We start from the raw sequence: 19,182 nt of genomic DNA, 5'->3' as shown, positions 1-19,182 counted from the left end.
TAATGAGTTTCAAGCAGTTGGTTGATTAAGGGTAGTGAAGTTTTAATTTTGATAGAACTGAAACCGGTTCGATTCAGAAGTAGTTCACATATCTCCGACACAGATCTGATTGAGATTTCAGTCAATAAAACACAGATGACGATGTTAGACGGGCTTCTCTTTATTGTTCAATGTGAGGCAACACACACACACACACACACACACATAGACTGCCTTTCCTCCACGCTGTGTATTACAGATCAGTTGCTATGGAAACGGTGATGGTAGACAGGCATGCCATCGAGGGGTTCACAGGTGTCAGTACTAGGCCCACCGCAATTTCCTAAGGGTTGGTGTACAAGCCCCTCTCCCCTCGTGGACAGCATTTAACAGATGTCGATGATGATCACTCCCGTTATCAAACAAAACGACTTTACGAATCCACCCGGAGTTACTAGCACTAGTATTCTTATTCAGAAGAGTAAGAGCAAGTTATTTGTTTTTCGTTGGAACAATACACACCAATCTCTATCCCCTTCCCCTGACATTTCTTCATATTTCATTCAGCGACTGCTTACAAAAACAGAAATAAGCAAAAGTAAAGAAAATTGTTTGGGTACAAAAATAAAATCCAAATTAAAACCACAATCGGGCACAACCCGCCATTTACACACACACATATATATATATATATATATATATATATATATATATATATATATATATATATACACACATACATACATACATACATACATACATACATACATACATTTATAGATCTATAGATATTTTATCCTACACAAACAGCAATACATTAGTCACTAGTAACAAAATTACATCGCAAATAATGGAGGGTGGGAGAAAGAATAGATTAGCCACATAGGAGAGCATATCCCAGAGACGGTGAAGCCCGCCATCTTGCCCCTCTCATAGACAGGTTACCAGGCCCTGTCTGAGATTTAGAACCGGTAGCTTGGCCCGCCCGAGTTGTCAAGTTAACAGTGGGTGTGCTTTTCTTTTGCTTTCTTTTTTCAGAAAATACTTTTCCTTCCACAGCTTGGCCATGACCAAAACCCTTTGGCTACCGGACGCTGGACAGGAAGCTCCCTGCTCTCAAACACAGGGGACAGGAAGGACGAAGCAAAAAAGACAAACACAGCTCTACTATATACCTAGATGGATGTATCCGAGCATGACAGTTTGTAAGTGTGTGAGCTTGTGTATGTATGTGTGTGTTTGCAAGAGATTCGCTCTTGACGGCGCATGTACTCTTGGTCGCTAACATATACAGTTTATGCCTGGTTAGGGTGTGAACTGGCAGCCCTTTAAAGATGTGTAGCATTCTTCCCACCCCCACCATTTCCTCATCCAGACCACTAGGGGTCACTGTTTACACTGGGGGAATATTTTTTTGTGCGGGAGAGTGGGAGTGAGGAGGTAGGGGGGAGAGATCTACCGTTACTTTGAGCTCCGTTTCACCCTTCATCTCCTCCACTGTATTCACCTTTACAGCCCTCCTTAGCCCAACTCCTTTCTCCTTTTCCATCCATCCTTTTCGTCTATCCTTCCTCCTTTCCTTTGAGTTGTTTTTACCTCTGAGACGGAGATACACACAGAGCAAAAGAGTGGGAGAGAGAGAGAGTGATAGAGAGAGGGAGCGAGTGTTTGAATCGATCGGCGGTCCACGGCGCCGAACCCCGCCCCGCTCGGACCTCTCAGCCAATCTCCTTCCACTGCCGGTAAAACTCCACCATGTTCTTCAGCTCCATGCCCGCCGCGCTCGCTGCCTGGACCGCCGCCTGGGGACCGAGCGGTGCACCAGTCAATTTCCCCAACCATCACAATAACAACTCTTTCCCACCTTTTTTAGGGAAAGGGTTAAAGCAGCAAGAGTGAACCCTTTTTTAAAAGTAACCAAAACTGCCATCAGATTTACCGACTGGTCTCTCTTCTGCGATTTATTTCCATAACTCTTTCCTCCGTCTCCTCCACATTTTTTTCTAGTCCCTCACCATGCTGGATTGAAGGCAAGCCACTCAATTGATAGCCTTCCTTGCCATCATAGATAAACTTCACACTGCTAGAACAGCCTCCATCTCCTCTGCTGTCTTTCTGCAGTAACCTTTCAGCAGCTTTTATCACATTGAACGACAATCTCTGCACTTGCCCTGTTCACATCCTTCCTCACAGGTTGCAAGTAGGGATGCACCAATTTATCGGACGAACATCGGTAACGGCCGATGTTTGCGTTGTTGACTGCCATCGGCATTATCGGGAAATAAAATGACATTCACCGATGGCAGTGGCCGATGTTTATCTGTTGTGTCATATCCATTTTGCGCGGGCTAAATGTTGTGTTGGTTATTTGCGGTCTGACTTGCAGTTTCGGAGAAGATGCAACAGGTGGTAGGGTACTAATAATACCACCCATAACAGCAGCTGGCTGGACACGCCTCTGGCATGATGACGTAAGCGGGCGGGTGCCGCGCGCACGTGTGGTTTGTTTACAAATAAAAGTGAGAGAAAATGTCGGTCGTGTGGGAGTATTTCACTGTCTCGTAGAAAGAACAGCGATATGCAGTTTGTTGTTTTGTTGGGCTATGTAAGTACTGAACTCTTCTCATTGAGTAGGGAGTTGTATAGTAGGGATGGGCAACGATCGTCGAATAGTCGGAGTCACGTAGAAAATCGAATAATGAATGTGACGCTTTATTTATTACACGGCTCTTCTCAATGCTGTTGAACGCTCCGTTCCGCTGTTGAACGCTGGTAACAAATAAATTGTATAAAAGACACACCGTGTGAAGTAATTTTTTTTGGCCAGTTTCCATATGCTAAAGACGTGTCTATTTCACTGTCATACAGGCTGTGTTTAGTAAAATAAATAGCGATTTGTTTTCGGCGCATGTAGGCCTATCTGCCTAAACCCACGTTGAAATAATTTTGATGTTGAATGTTGATGGCGCAGTTGTTGAAATAAACAGATTGATTTCATACAAATCATAAAAGCCTCTCCCTGTGTCATTGCGTGTATACGAGGTGCGTGTCTGTGTGCGTGCGTGGGGGGTTAGGGTTTGTTTCCCTGACACAAAAGAGGGAATAAATAACTAAAATACATCGGTATCGGCTATCGGCCAAATTGTTATTTTAAACATCGGTATCGGTCCAGAATTTAACAATCGGTGCATCCCTAATTGCAAGTGCATAGTAACATGGAAATAATCTGTAGGATCCTTGTAGTCTCACTACTGGGGTCCCTCAGGGTTCTGTCCTGGATCTCATGCACTTCTCTTTGAACATCAAGTCACTCGGTTATGTAATTCAGTCACATTGCCATTCTACCACAGCTATTCAGACAACACTATATATTATTTCTGGGTTTTATACTGAAACCCAGGTAGAAGCACAAATCTCTGAGTGTCTTCTCTCATTGGATGTTGACACAGCACCTGAAGCTCAATCTGGACAAGACTGAGATGCTCTTTCTTCAAGGAAAGGCATCTCCCATCCACAAGCTCTCCATCAATATCAACCACTCTGTGTTGCCTGCTACTCAGACTGATATAATCATCTCATCTTGACATTTGGTAGTCTAAACCAGTGTGAATAAACACAATTTTGTTTTTATATCTGGGAGACTGACCTTCATGGTCGCAGAGCGAGAACTTAGCTCTTCCACAGCGTGACCCGTCAAAATGGTTACCATGCCGGCCGTGTCATCATCTCCGTTGCTCTGGGAGATGGTGAGCTGGCGGCAGCTGTCCACCATTTTGTACAGATGCCTGGTAACAGAGCAGCCAATCAGGAAAGAGAATAAACAAACTCAAGAAGAAAATGAGATAATTTTAAATGTATTACCTCTTTTAATATCCAACCAGTCACAAAATATGCAATTTTGTGCAAGATCAGTGGGCAAATGTTTGACACTTGTGGATTGTTTACATTTTTTTTCCTCTTTGGCCATTCCTCATTTCTCGTCATGCAAATACAATAACTTCTGATCCGTGCAGAAGGTGCATTTGCATGCCTCCAGCCGTTATCCCTTTGCTGGCTTACCATGCCTCAATGTCCTGCCGTTTCAGCTTGTCTCGTTCAAAGCTCCGCCCCGTCTCCTTCTGGCAACGGATGTACCTGGGCCGAGAACAGAAACAGAACCGTTGAGTCATTACATCAGAGGCATGCCACCTGGAAGTTAGCTTTACAACAGAAAGAACAGTTTGATTGACTTCCCCTCACCTGTTGCCTTTACGGAACTCTGACTCCAGGAAGCGAATGCTGTCCCTTGCTCCCGCGTTCTCTTTCTTCAGCATGTCCAGCCCATCAATCACTACAACACACGAGAGCAGTAAGAGACCTGGAACACCTTGGCTGAACCAACTGGGACTACAATAAAACTCCTACTGTTCACAGATCGCGACAGTTCACATGGGGATTGAATGCAGTACGTTTCGTCAAAGAGTTGAACACCCACTATACTATTAACTGGGCTAGATACTGATTTGTGCCCATGTAATCCAAGGGGTAGGTACCCAAAATAGAATGTACTTTATCAATCCCAGAGAGGAAATCAGGGTAACCTGTGGCCAAAGAGGGAGGGGCCTAGGTATTGACCTTTGCACAGGGGTTCCTACCTGTGCGTGGGATGATGACGATAAAGCAGCCGCTACTGGCCAGCTGGCGGATGAGGTTGAGGTGCTGGCAGAGAGCTGCAGTGTCTGGGACCAGGTAGGGAGACATGGAGGACTGGGCCTTGGGTTGCTGCAGGCTGCCCTCTAGCTGGGAAACCTCCAACTGCAGGTGGAGAACCATAATGCATGAGTCACGAGCAATAAACACAAAAGGTGTGTGAATATACAAAGGTTATTATAATACGGTGACTAATATTCAAGTTCCTGAGATCATGGATGAAGTAGTACTGAAGTTAGTTTTACTGATTAAGGAAATATTGTAGGAAGTTCCAGCACCAAATAAGATCCCAATTGTTTTGTTGTTATAGTCTCTGCCGCAAATGGAGATAGCCTACAAAATGTTTTGAAGTTAAAATCAAAATGCACATGAATCTACCCCACCAAGTGAAGCATTTAAATACATCAATAGATGCAATGTAACCCGTAAAAGAATGTCATTAATGTTTCTATCATATTTATTTTACAACACTGTGCCAGTCGAGAGGGCTGTACTTGTTGGTCCATGCACCACATGCACCACAACCGGGATGAGTGATGACCTTCTGACCTGCAGTCTGAGCTGGGCCATGTCCCGCATCAGGCGGTTCCGACGCGCCTCCTCTTCTGCCTGGACAAACAGGAGACTGATATAAACACATTCGACCAGTCTCCACAGTATCACGTCATGCTGCCCTAATTGCATTCTGGATTTCCCTTCTCTTGGATTGATTTAACACTACTTAATTCAATAATAATTATAGTATAAGTAACAGTCTGTGACTGATGGGTCACTTACCATGCGGAACTGGGCTTTGGCCTGCTGCACCAGGTTGTCCTGCTCCGATTGGCTGATGCTGGTGAAGATGCCCGCCTCCGGGTTGAAGTGCAGCACGTTGCCCTGGAGACTGGTGAGGAAGTGGCCAAAACTGCGGATGCAGCACACACGCACAACACACTGGGGGACAGGGAGAGGAACCAGAAGGAAGTGAAGAGAAAGTAACGTACAATATAAGACCACAATGTAGTTTGCTTTGTTTGCCAAAGCAAGCACCCATGAAAACTGTTGTGAAGAAAGTGCACACACGCATGCGGGCGCACACACCCTCTAGCAGTATATGAATATGAATGTAGGCGACAGACTGCTGAACATCTCCCAAACACAAAAGGTGTGATTCTCCTATACCTGGGCTGAAATGTGATGTCGTGTATGAGAGTATGAGAGTGGGTGTGTGTGTGTGTGTGTACGTACGTGTGTATCTCTGTGTATTGGGTGTGCACGTGTGTGCCTGTGTGTGTGCGCTCCCACCTCTTGCAGGGGGCTGAGCGCAGGCCGGGGGCGGGAGTAGTCCAGGCGGCGGTGGGCGAGGCCCAGGGCCGGGAGGTGTCGCAGAGCCAGGTCCTCCGGCAGCAGCAGGCTCTGCACCAGGCCGGGCTGCTCGCACTCCCCCAGAAGGGCTGCCACCTCCGGGCTCAGGCCCAGCTCTGAAACACAGCCAGCACCGGTCAGCCTGGAGGTACCACCACCGCTGACGCCTCCCATTGACAGTCTTCCCGGGGGGTCTTCACAGGCGTACTCCTATCCTTTACCCAGCTTCACTCTACAGCTCCAATGTTACTTTATAAGTCTTGAACGCCAACAGGGTAGGGTGGAACCAAGCTTTTATCTGCTTGTCGTAAGTTTGGTTTGTTTGATCTAGCATCTTCATAGGAGATTATATATTGTATGGGTAGTTGGTTGTCGTTATGTTATTATACAGCCAAATATGAAGAATTAGAAATTATTATATAGCCCAATTATTCCTACTTCTCTTGTTATTAACAAAAGTCAGTCTGATCAAGAATTAGATAATAAAATAAATATCAATGATTTATAAGTGGTAATTGGATATATGCAAACACTTTCAAGGAACTGGGCCATAGAATAACAGCCTTGGGCCTACTCTGTAACCATTACTAACCATGTCACATGTCAGCCGGTCAACAGATCTGTTAAGACTACATGGGCCGACAAGGTGAAGACACAAGGGAGGAATGCAGGCGAGAGGGCGCTAGTCTCCTCCTGTTGGTCCACATTCACCTGTTGGAATGTTGACCAACAGCATGAAGGAGACGGTTGGAAACATGTAGTGTCGCCAAGGAAACACACACACACACACACCTTTTGTGTGTGAAGCACTTAAGGGACATTTGACTACAACACAGGACTTTAGCTAGACTGGGTAGCCCTGCCCATTCTGCCGGCAATTTGAATTCGCCCTGCAGAAGGGTCTGGAGAAGAGCAATACACTTCTTTCTTCTTCCGATACGTTTTTGCGGGAGCCAATCACCAAGCTGGCTTCTCCCCCCCTGGCGTGCTATTGGCTGGTATAACACAAGGATGACAGGGAAGCGGCGGCAAGCAGCCAATTGCGTACAGAGTCAGTTGAACTACGCTTGATGATCACGCCTCTTGAGCTGAAGAAAATGACAGCAGCTTCCCCAGGCCAACGTGCAATCTACATTTGAGCTTGGTCTGGCAGTAGCCAGGCTAAATTTAAGCATTAGAGCTGGTTAAGACGAAATCCGATAAAAACCTTAATCTCAGAGCTTCCTCATGTACAAATCCATTCCATGAGCCCGTCTAAACGAGGGCGGGACAATAGGCAGGGTGTTGGACTCACCTGCTTCCAGCATCTTGCTTCCGTCTGGGAGCAGGTTCAGCAGGACTGACAGTCGGTTCCACAGGCTTTGGGAGCTCTGAGCACAGAGATTAGATGATCAGTCTGTATAATAGTATATTACTTAGGAACAGTATATTATAAGCTTTCTTTATATAGCACCTAAAAGGATATTAAAAATGTAACTTTAAAAAATATCAGGGGACATAATACTGACACATTTTATAATATGAGAATCTTGCTGCATGGAGAAAAAAATAAATTTGGGATCTTACCTGGGCACACATGAGGATTATATCTGTATTGGTTCTCAGCCAATCAATGAAGACCTTCACTACTTGAATAAGGCCCTGAGTGGTCAGGATCTGCATCTTCTCTGACAGGGTTTTTTCACTACATGCTGATGGGTTGCTGTGCTGGCTGCCTTCCGAATCAGAGTCCAAATCTGTTGAAGAGAAGGCGCAGTATATAGTACATAAAATGCTCCTACATTAACTCAATCCTGACAGACCAAACGACATTCTAAAGATTTAATGACGGTCAAACTCTGAAACCGATCAGTCTTCATAGTTTGAGGACAGAGATTGACAGTTGGTTTACCGATTTCGTTGGTTCCATTGACGGTGTGGGGGGTCACGTCGCTAGGGGGCGTGTCTCCGGCTGCGGGCGGCTTCTCGAGGGGAGGGGATGCGGTGGCGGTGCGAGCAGGGGCGGGGCTGGCGGGAGCGGCGGAGCCCGGGGGGCGCAGCAGCATGTTGCTAAAGGTGGGGGCGAGGCGGAAGCTGCGCTTGGCCTGGAAGAGTTGCGAGGACATGGCCTGGAGGTTGCTGCTGATAATGCTGGCCTCGTTGCCCGGCAACAGGGGCCCGTTGGTGGCGGGAGGGGTGTCGCCGCCGCCCTCCTGGCGCCTCGGCTCCTCCGCCCCGTGGCCCTCCTCGTGGCCCCGCGGCCTCTGCTGTCGGGGCCGTCCCTCGGGGGGCTCCGAGCTCTCCGCCTCCTCCATGTCCTCCAGGTCCGAGCGGGACTCCTGGCTGTTCATGTCCGAGTCGGTCTCAACGTCGAAGGCGGTGCCGCCCTCCTCTTCCTCCTCCTCCTCTTCCTCTGAGCCGGTGGCCCAGCTGACCTCGTCCCGCTTCACCTCCTTCTTGGAGGAGGAGGAGGATGAGGAGTTGACGGCAGGTTCGACGGGGTCAACGGAGCTCCTCCCACCGCCGTCGTCGTCGTCGTCCTCCTCCTCCTCGTCGCTCTCGAAGCCCTCGCTCAGGTCGCTCTCGTCCTCGGCGTGGACGTCCTTCCGTCCGCAGCGGCGCCGGCGGAGGTGGGAGAGGCGCGTGTACTTCTTTTTTTGCCGCCGTTTCTCCTCCTGCTCCTCCTTCTCCTCCTTGCACTCCTCACCACTCTCCTTCCTCTCGAGGCCCTGACCGTCGTCTTTCTCGTCGTCTTTCTGGGCGTCCCGGTCGGGTGCCAGGGAGCCGTTCACCAGGGGCTTCGTCTCACTGGGGTCTGCCAGCGGCTGCAATAGGTCCTGCGTCTCTTGGTCATCTGGGTCAAGAGATACACCCAGAGTCAAACACCCAGAGTCAAACACCCGGAGTCAAACACCCAGAGTCAAACACCCAGAGTCAAACACCCAGAGTCAAACACCCAGAGTCAAACACCCAGAGTCAAACACCCAGAGTCAAACACCCGGAGTCTAACACCTACACCCGCTTCCCCTCACACTTGAGGTCAGCGTTTAAACATATGGATCAATTTGCCTCTTTTCTTTGTTTGACTCTAGAATATTGCTGAATAGAACAGACACTTCTCACATCATTATCATTGAGAGAACACTTTACAGTGCAGGATTGTTGTGTACACAAAATCAGGCAATGCATCCCCACTGGGAAGAAACTGGAGTAGCCTGCAGTCATAGTGGGTATTTAGTCAGGAGATTCTCCCCATAGGAAAGATGCACTAAAGGTCACCCTGACACTTACTTAAAACAGAAGTATTTGTCATGTCGTTATTTACATCTGTGGAGCAGCCTGGAGCCTTCCCTCTGAGAGTTTGACCAGGTGACTTCCTACTGCAAGCCTAATTCAGAGGAAGCCCTAGGGGAGGTGCTCACCTGCGTTGTCAGCCTGGAGTGCTGGGACCTGGCTCTCTCCGTCCTCCAGCTCCGCCTGCAGGCGGATGTTGACGTGGTTGACCAGATGGGAGAACAGGGCCAGCGTGAAGGCTATGGATGCGCTGTACTGCTTCGACCCTGCAAGCACAACATCAAGGCATGCGTCAGCCCGACTCAAAGGGTACTGGCAACAGACTTCCAGAACTTCCGACTTGCCGGGACTTCACAGAAATAGGTTTGTTGAAAATGTGCACTGGCATTTTTTATTCATTTTACATTTAGATGACATTTCCTCTGAGATGTTAGTCTTTTATTGTCTATTATCTGAATTACCTTTATGTGTGACAAAAAACTTGGCATACAAAATAATTACCCTAAAAATGTAAGAAACACACCCCACACAACACACAATCAGGACCACTCTGCACCCTCCAACTCCCACCTCCTCTCTTGAGACTGTGCACGACCATCAGGCAGGTGACCACCATCTTGAAAACCAGTGCGTCGGGCATTGTAGGGGAGGGGCTAGTGGGGTCTGCGTTGTGGGCCAACTGCAGCTGCTGCGGCATTTCCTCCTCTTCCTCCTCCACACTGGGCAGGTGGGGGCCCACTCCGGAGTGGGGGGGCGGGGGGAGGTAGAAGAGAACCAGGTTGAAGTCCTCAAGCACCGACTGGCACAGAGACGTCAGCTCCGCCTCCATCAGGCTGGGGGGCAGAAGACGTCAGCAGGAGATGCATACGTTTGAGAGAGAGTGATAGACAAACACAGAGAGAGAGACACAGAGAGCGAGAGAGAGCGAGGGTGAGCGAGACAAAGACAGAGGGAGGGACACAGCAGAGATCAAGGGTGAGAAAGAGACAATGACAGGCCAAAAGAAAGAGTGTTAGACAAAGATGGAGACAAAGAGAGAGACAGACGGAGAAAGAAAGATTCAGACGCAGCCAGATGAGAAAAGAACGAGGCAAGGTCAGGTGAGGAGATCAGGATGAAAGACTGATAAATACACGCATGAGGAAAGACGTTGTATCAACCGTAAAATCTCACCTGCTCTTGGGCTGCAGCAGGCTCTGGAGGTACATGAAGCTCACCAACAGACGCTTGATGTCTCTGGACCTGGGGAAAGGGTCAAAGGTCAAACACACATGCCAGAAGTGCTTTTAGTGACAGTTGGCATAATTAAAATAGTTGTTTTAAAAAAGGAAAGAAAGATGAATAGGAACATGATGTACAGTGTACTTCTAATGTTTTGCTAGCAGGGTCAAGCTTGGTGACTTAACGGTAGGGGTGTAACGGTACACGTATTTGTACCGAACCGTCACGGTACAGGCACTTCGGTTACAGAGGTGTACCGCGGAACATAAATGTGCCGTACATAGCGTTAATATGGCGAATGTAAAGGCTTGTTTTGCGATGCAGAATTTAAAACTTGAAGTTGGAGTTCCACCCGGACCGTTTAGCCAAAGTATACTACTCATAGATAGTATATAAAATGGATGTAGCATCCTAGCAGACCTCAGTTATTCCAACTGCATCCTATTCTCTTGGTTTATGCCCGTTGCCATCTTAGTTTGACTCGTCATAGTTTGACTCCGCCTCATTTCCTTTAACCAAAAAAGGGCATTGATCTCCCTCCCCCCATTGAAGGGGGCGGGATAAAATAAAATAAAAACTAGCCTCCTAAAAAAAAATTCACCCCCCTCAGTCTTGTCATGGAGATATGAACTAAACATACTGACTAGAATGTTTTTTTGGACCAGGCTGTAAATAGGTTTAATAAGACTGTGAAAACGGCCTGTATGTGAGTCAACGAAGAATTGCTCCCTTTTGGTACCACCACGTAGTGGCCACCCGGTGCTACTGCAATGTTTGTCACTTCTGCATTGGATGCTGGTATATCTCGCTGTGGTTGGGGCTTGATACTACTCCGACTCTGTAATCCGGCTCCGTAAGTAGGACACCCCTCAGCAGCTCTCCGTTGGGATGTTGGATACGCAATGCAATTCCCCGCCCGATCTATCTTATATGTTGACTACAAACCATGTAAGCAGTGTTGTAAATAAACTTCCAAAGCTTTTCAAATCTTATTTGGTGTTTTATTGGTCCTAAAGGGGCAAAGTAAACAATGTACAAAGTAATTAAGGTGCAAAGTCATACCGGAGTTTGACTTTGCACCGTCAAATCCGGAAATTAATTTGTTAGAGGACCAACCACAGCCCTTCCCGTCTCCTTTGCGTCGACCAACAGGTCCATGGCGTCGACGGATAGTTAAAAAATATTGGATGCTCTCCGGCTATGGAGAGGGCTCTCCGTGTCTACGTACAGTACTTTAACATGCATGCGCTAGGGATGGGCAACGATCGCCGAATAGTCAAGAATCACGTAGAATATCGAATAATGAATGTGACTATCGTTATTTATTACACGGCTCTTCTCAATGCTGTTGAACGCTCCGTTGACTGGCATGGGCCTTCACAACTTTCGGTGGTGAATAGCGTCCTCGGTTGCTAAGCGGCGTCAACGTCTTTGGTGGACTATTTCTCTGCTGATCAACACTACGAATGCTGGTAACAAATAAATTGTAAATAGACACACCGTGTGAAGTTATTTTTTTGACGTGTCTAGTTCACCGTCGTGCAGGCTGTGTTCAGCAAAATAAATAAATAGCGATCCGTTTTCGGCGCATGTAGGTCTATCTGCCTAAGCCCACGTTAAAATAATTTCGATGTTGAATGTTGATGGCGCAGTTGTTGAAATAAACAGATTGATTTCATACAAATCATAAAAGCCTCCCCCTGTGTCATTGTGTGTGCGTGTATCCGAGGTGCATGCGTGCGTGGGAGGGTTCTTGATTGACCGATTTTCGAATATTATTTGAATACTTCTCAGCGAATATCGAATTGTATTTTTGCCAGAAATGCACATCCCTAGCAGACGCATTTGAAAAAGGCACCATCCAGGTGTTACTATCACTTTGGAACAAAAAAACGAGCTGTGCAAACCCAGCTCACGACACTATTTCAACAACCCCTGTCTGGGAATTCAGAATTGCAAATGGCAAAACCAAGTTTATTGGTGTTTTCATTGCTGCTGATCTACGGCTATTCTCCGTTGTTGACAAACAAGCAGTTTTTTTTAATTTTCCCCTTAACTATGAACCGTACCGTACTGTGACTTTAAAACCGAGGTACGTACCGAACCGTGACTTTTGAGTACCGTTACACCCCTACTTAACGGCAAAACCTTGTTTTTACATAAGTACAGGGCGATAATAGTAAAACGAGGTATATACAGTCAATGAGTCGTAGAATGCATGTATGTATAAAAAGTTACATTATAGAACCTTTAGAGGGTTAGGTCTGTTTTAGAGGGAATAAACTGATTGATTTGTTTCAACAGCTTCAACAGTTTTCCCCGGACCTTCAGAATCCACCCACTGACCTTTGTCGCGACGGGGAGAGCTTCTTCATCTCTTGCTTCTTCACCTGCTGGTACATTTTGGACGCTTTGTCAAACAGGCGCTTCAGATTGCCGTAGGCGCCCTCGAAGGGGGTCTCTGATTGGATGCTGGGGGACACACCGGAAGAAAGGAACGTTATGATTGGACAAAAGTGCTGTGGTAAAGTGAGGGTTAAGTCTGAACAGAATAGGTAGTCATTATATAGAGGGACATGATTGGACTATATTAATTAGGATGAATATGATTGGACACTTTATGGACTGGTGTTGGTGAGGACAGGAAAAAAAGCTCTCACCAGCGCAGGTAGTAGTAGGTTGCCTCCACATTGTAGAACTTGCTCCCAGCCAGAGTTCCTAACTGGTTAAAAGGCATGCCTGTACAAAGGTCCAACTAGTTAAGGGAAAATATGATTTCATTTTCATGAAATCAGTTTAAAAGAAACATCCTTTAACATTCCTACATTTTTCCTTTAACTTAATGATCATCTGGTATACTGAAATATTTGACCAGATTCTTCAGGTCTGTGCATGTAGATACAGGCATACAAGTGCTGGAGTGCTAGGGCTTTAGGAGGAAGGCACTCACCGACATGGGGCGTCACAGACAGGGCCTGGTGGTAGAATCTCTCTGCCAGCTGCTCCGCCTCCACCCCTGCCAGCTCGTTCTGGTACCGGGCTGGGGGAGAAATAAAACACTGCTTTATTTGTACAACCCAACTTGTTCTAGCAGTCAGGGGCATGGATGTTTAAAGCGTTAAACAGATGGTCAAATTGGAACAGGATTACCACACTATGCTAACACTTTGCTACAGAACACACAGAGTAGAAACCATCTCCCTACATGTCCTGAGTCCAGAAGAAGAGCTGAACTGCTTACTTGAATCAGTGTTGGTCCAACTCAATGTACCAGTACCCCAGAACCAAGCACATTCAACCATATCACCATAATAAAAGACATCCTGAACAAGGCACGAATGCATACAGGTGAACGTATGACATAGACTAAGATATGATTTATTGATCACAGACAGCAAATTAATGTTAGATTAATTTCCGAGGGTTAGAAGAACAATAGTTCTAATATAAAAGACACTGAATTTTATTTTTGAAGAAAATGTTTGATATTATCGACAGAAGAAAACAAATTAGTTAATGTCAGAATACAAGTGAGTTAGTGAAACTATTTCCTGAAACGAGCCGGTAGGAAGACTTGCCTTTTACCAGCTGAATGGACATTATTGACCATATATACGCAACATGACGAAAACTATATGTGAGCAGAGTGGGTAGAAACAGAGACCAATATCAAGATATTATAATGTTGATGTTACCTAGATCTCCGAGGTAGACCAGGCAACGGTGGCAAGCCATCTGGGCCCACTCCATCTCCTTGGGGGAGGCAGACACTGGCTTCTTACGACCTGCCGGAAGACATATTGGTCAGAATGGTGGGTCACCCTTTATGATATTGAAATGTGTGATGAATATAAATCATTTTTGGACATACATTCGCTTAAACATAATTGTTTTTTAAAAGTTATTGCCATACAAGTACATTTTTGCCATACATTTCTTCTTATTTGAATTCAGCTGTTAGTGGGCCCCTAATACAGTACTTGAAGACGTTCAAGAAATTCAGCCTTGGTGCAAAATTACAGCCAATACGAGCTAGTCTCACAATGACCTTTCCAAAAACGGCGTTGCTGCCGAGGCACCAACGCCTCGGAAGCGGGCAGCGGGAGACAATCGCGGGCAACAATCCCTTTCTCCTCCATGTTGCGGTTCATCTACTTCAGGGAGTCAAAGCCAAAATTCCTTTCCCCAAATTCCTTCTCAACCATAGCTGAGATAACCCCCAACACGAGTCTCATGGAAATACCAGAGACGTCAGAGAACCCAACGTGTTATGCACCATAACACCAACAGCATTACAGTGTGTATTCACACACACACACACACACACACGCACGCACGTGGCGCTCGCACGGTCGTAGCTAATCACTTCATTGGCGGGCCAAATTCTCTTGGTGGGCAAAGCAGAGAAAGGGGAGGTAACATGTCCCCGTATGACGACTTAGGGGAAAATTCCAAATAGGCACGTCTGAGCTTTGTTTTTTCAAAGGCGGAGCAGGATACCTAGTGCTCGTTTTACACCAACGCCATTTCTAGCTACTGAGGGACCAAAGGCAGGCTAGGGGAACTCATATTCATGTTAGAAAACCTCATAAAGTGACATTTTCATGCCATGGGACCTTCAACTGACCGATGAGGGGGTCTGTGACATGGGTCCAGTCGATGCAGTCCTGAAGCTCCAGCTGGTAGTGGGACTGGATGTAGAGCAGCAGGTGCTGGTAGAAGCCCACCCCGGCAATCAGGTGGGTCCTGTAGGCACACTCAAGGGCACTACGGCTATGGATGTGCTATAAGATGGTGGGGAAGGGAAAAGGTCAAGACATTTAATAACTGTCTCCAGGGGCTTTCACAGGCCCACATTACATGCAACCTACCAACCCAGTCACTCCAGGGCAGTGTTTGCTCGACCGCCGGCTGACATGTAGAGTTGTTGTTAAAAAAAAATGCATATCTAAACCAACGGCAGATTTACATCAATGAGGTATATTAGACCTCAGTTGTGAATGCGTAACAATTTCATAATTCAGGCAGAACAAGTAGAACTAGGCATGACCAGTGCTATGACATGTCCCAATTGGGGCACATTCACAAAAAACCCGGCAGACTCAAAGACATGTTGAGAAGGAACACATAGGAGGGATACTTAGAGGTGCAATGGGTGCTGTGTGTAAGATTTCCATAACAAAGAGATAAGGAAAATATCAAAGCTTTGAATCTGAATTAATCTTAGACAAACATCTCATGTTCCTCTTTCCGCCAACACAAACACAGCCATGCAAAATAACAACCAGCTGACACAGAAATTGGAACAGCCATACACTTTCTGCCAGGTTCCGGGTAACCAATCCAGCACAGTGCAGTGGCTTCATAAGCAAACAGATCATTTGACAACTGACAGGGATGCTAGGTGAGTCACATAACGCCATCGCCATAATTCCCCTCTTGTTCATGGGTCAGATACGATATCATATAGCAGTTGTCGTACAGCGGTACCTTCTTGTTGGTCTTGATGACCTGGATGACCTCGTAGTAGACCTTCCTCCACAGCAGCTCCTCCGCCTTGCGCCCGTAGTCCACGGGGTGGAGAAACATCAGCTTCACACACAACTCCCTTAATCTGACCACACACACACACACACACACATTAAAGGTTTGTGGACCATTTAAAAACAAACACTCCCAAAACACAGTGCTGTATTCATGAAAGCTAATGCATTTTCACACACTACAAGCTTAGAATCTTGGCATCATATATTGCTATTCTGAAAGCAAAAAGGTGTGTACCTAGGGGAGGACTGGCTTATGAGAGAATGTAAATAGTACCGCAGAATCACAACACATACACTTCGAGGTACTAAAAATGTGGGGCATGATGAAAGCTTGACAACAACAGAAGTCGACAGTGTTGACACTACGTGGCTTTACTGATGCCAATCAGGAGTTTATAGTATCCTTTCCTAAACAGCTGGACTTACTTGTTGCGAAGGCTTATGTTCTCGGGTTTGAAGACCTCCCTGTAAGACGACTTACTGCCGATGATGACATCTAGCTTGTGCACAGACTCCACCACCGCCCTGATTGACGTTGGAAGAGAAGAGAACAGCATTGCTGTGACTTGGCAAAAAAACACCAGTGAATTATTTCGAGTCAGTGTGGTTATGAACATGTCCATCGTAGAGCGCCAGTGTCTTTCCTCGTTTCTCTTCGACAGGTGGATAAAAAAATAAATCACTCAAATATTTGGATGGAGGGTCAACAAACACCAGCTAACTAGCAAAAGCATATTTTGGAACACTGAACAGGGATTTTCTGATATAGTGTGAGGCTGCTCTCTCTAGATCACCCAAAAGATGCTCATGATCAAGCCTTCTTTACCTTAGAAAAAGCTGCACGAGTGACTTCAAGCATCCCGTCAGCGGTGTTAACAGCGTTAATGATCTACTAACGCTAGTACAATACAATACAATAACCCAGATTTGTTAGCCCAAGAAGACTCCCTGGGCTAGTTGGAGCAAAACGGCCTTGCTTAACGTTACTCACCTGTACAGACGCTTGATGAGTAGGACTTTCGCTTCTGGCTCGCTGTCTTGCCCTGGCCCACTCATCTTAGCAATCGTAATTATGTTTGATCAATTCAGTTGGTAGTCACTCAACACCTCCCCGACCCAACACTCGTGCTTGTTTCCCGGCAGTGACAACCGTGCTGATAGCCAGACACTGTTAGCTACCTAGCTAATATTAGTCTATCTTAGTCTCTATCCCGTTATTGTGTCCTTTGGCAATACCCCCTCTACCCATACGTCCTGGAGATCAGGTAGAAGGGGGCGCCGCGGTACGTATAGTATTGCTGGTCAGCTAAAACGCTCTAATATCTTGCTTGTGTTGTTCCCTCTTCCAACCATTGCTACGAAGGCGGCCATTATTTCTGAGCAGTGGCTGGCCAAATGTCGCGAGAACACACACGGTACTTGCGAGATTTAAACGGTCTTGCCAGGGATTCTATAACCCTGAGAAATAGCTGTAATTTGTGGTTCAGGCTAACCAGTAATTCAGATTTAGAATAATGAACAATTATGCAGCAAACATATCCAAATACAAACAAGGTAACTTTATTTTTTGGAACAGAGCACCTTTGAATTACCGACAAATTAGTCAGTATAATTGGAATATATAAAATATATAATATAAACTGACTCAGAGTAGGATGACACGCATTGGCATTTTATTCATCAATGATACATATTGCTGCTCTTAATATTTTACCTTTATCAACCTTTTTTGAATGTAATATATATATACATGTATAAAGTAAGCGGACATGTGGATATGTCTCCCTCTGCAGTTGTTTTTAAACAGCCCAGACTGCCAACATAATTGGCAACTTTTACCTTTTGGTATATTTTGAAAGTATCATCAAGTTGGTCTGTAAAATCAAAAAGGCATAATAAGGTGGGCGAGATAAGTGCACGTGTTTGTGTGCGTGCCTGTGTTTGTGTGTGTGTGTGTGTGTGCGTGCGTGTGCGCGCGCGCGTGTGTGTTTGTGAGGGTCCTTGCGTGCGTACGTGTGTGTGAGGAGGACCGAGATAGACTGTTGGCTGATCTGCTTTTCCATACCGACATTGAAACATAATTGAATAAGAGATGTTATTATTATATTATTATCCTGCTGAAACATGATACACTGTACTGGAATGTACTGTAGCATATATTTCTGTAATAATAGTATAGGCCTACTATTAATAAGCAAACACTCAATAAGTATCGACATGTTTTTTGGCTAATTTTCTCAAAGGCAAAATCAAAACCATGTTTTTATTATCCTATTTGTATCTTAAAATCACCCAATCATAGTCAAGAAGTATGCCCTCTGCCATCTATTCCCCATGTCTTAATAAATGTTGAATATCTTTTACATTCATTGAGAGCTCAAAGGGCAAAGACGGTCCTGTTTTCCTCCATAAGAAATCCTCTTTGACTGTGAGGAACGTAATATTGATACTTTGGATGACTGATAATTGATTCTATTGTTTTTGTATTGAACATCAATATAACATATCAATCTATTATTGAATTGGTGGATACGTAGTTAAGTATTTTACAGTCGTATACGTACTAACATTTTTCACTAATGTATTATATCATCATGTATTGTTATTTGTGACATCAGAATGCAAGGTTGTCACTATTACAGATTTCCTTTTAAGGTCATCTTTATGTTGACTTCTGTGGAAGCAGAATGTCTGTGAGTTATAACATAGAACACATTCCAACACCAACTTAAGAATTTAATTATTTGTTTATTTATTAATTTATTTACATATTTCTATCTCCAAGAATCACCCAGCCGAAAAATATAAATTCCGGTTTTATTTAAAAAGAAAAAAAGAAATAAACGATGGAATTATCATCAACTGCATCAAAGGAATTATTCATCAACAAAATTAAAGTGGCAAAAAATCATTATTACAATAATAATTTAATGATCAGAATATCCACATTCATAATAAATCCGTATACAACTGCAATACACTCACCACTCGTTCAGTAATATACATAAAATCACCAAATGTCTTTCCTTTTGAAAACAACAATAGAAGATTCTAGAGAGGGGAGGGGGGCTATGGCTTGTCAAGGTGGGGGGGGGGGGGGGGGGGGGGGGGGGGGGGGGCGATGAAG

The 19,182-nt window shown here is 45.5% G+C and overlaps 1 protein-coding gene across 1 annotated transcript; it reads right to left on the bottom strand.

Annotated features, from left to right (window-relative positions):
- Positions 1-155: 155 nt before the first annotated feature.
- smg5 (SMG5 nonsense mediated mRNA decay factor) lies at positions 156-17,426 on the bottom strand. Its single transcript, XM_079739110.1, has 22 exons — positions 17,047-17,426; positions 16,482-16,580; positions 16,000-16,123; positions 15,137-15,293; positions 14,205-14,294; positions 13,460-13,549; positions 13,170-13,248; positions 12,856-12,981; positions 10,462-10,530; positions 9,859-10,121; positions 9,417-9,554; positions 7,907-8,848; positions 7,582-7,751; positions 7,310-7,385; positions 5,956-6,131; positions 5,446-5,604; positions 5,218-5,277; positions 4,614-4,773; positions 4,219-4,309; positions 4,039-4,113; positions 3,626-3,764; positions 156-1,781 (listed from the first exon to the last, which is right to left on the bottom strand). Exons 1-22 carry the CDS (start codon positions 17,109-17,111, stop codon positions 1,698-1,700), a joined length of 3,432 nt encoding a protein of 1,143 aa, XP_079595236.1. The 5' UTR covers positions 17,112-17,426; the 3' UTR covers positions 156-1,697.
- Between the last annotated feature and the right edge of the window lie 1,756 nt (positions 17,427-19,182).

The sequence above is a fragment of the Pollachius pollachius genome (genome assembly GCF_949987615.1).
Source record: "Pollachius pollachius genome assembly, chromosome: 1".
Classification (NCBI taxonomy): domain Eukaryota; kingdom Metazoa; phylum Chordata; class Actinopteri; order Gadiformes; family Gadidae; genus Pollachius; species Pollachius pollachius.
Note: the sequence above shows the minus strand (reverse complement) of the source record. Positions and strands in the feature narration are given on the sequence as shown.

Bases quoted from the DNA above. Each gene is read 5' to 3' on its own strand.
- smg5 (XM_079739110.1), bottom strand. From the start codon at position 17,111: ATGAGTGGGCCAGGGCAAGACAGCGAGCCAGAAGCGAAAGTCCTACTC. The intron at 9,555-9,858 runs GTGGGAGTTGGA...TTGTGCTTGCAG, and splicing joins GCACAGTCTCAAGAGAGGAG to GGTCGAAGCAGTACAGCGCA. The intron at 7,752-7,906 runs GTAAACCAACTG...TCTCTTCAACAG, and splicing joins CAATGGAACCAACGAAATCG to ATTTGGACTCTGATTCGGAA.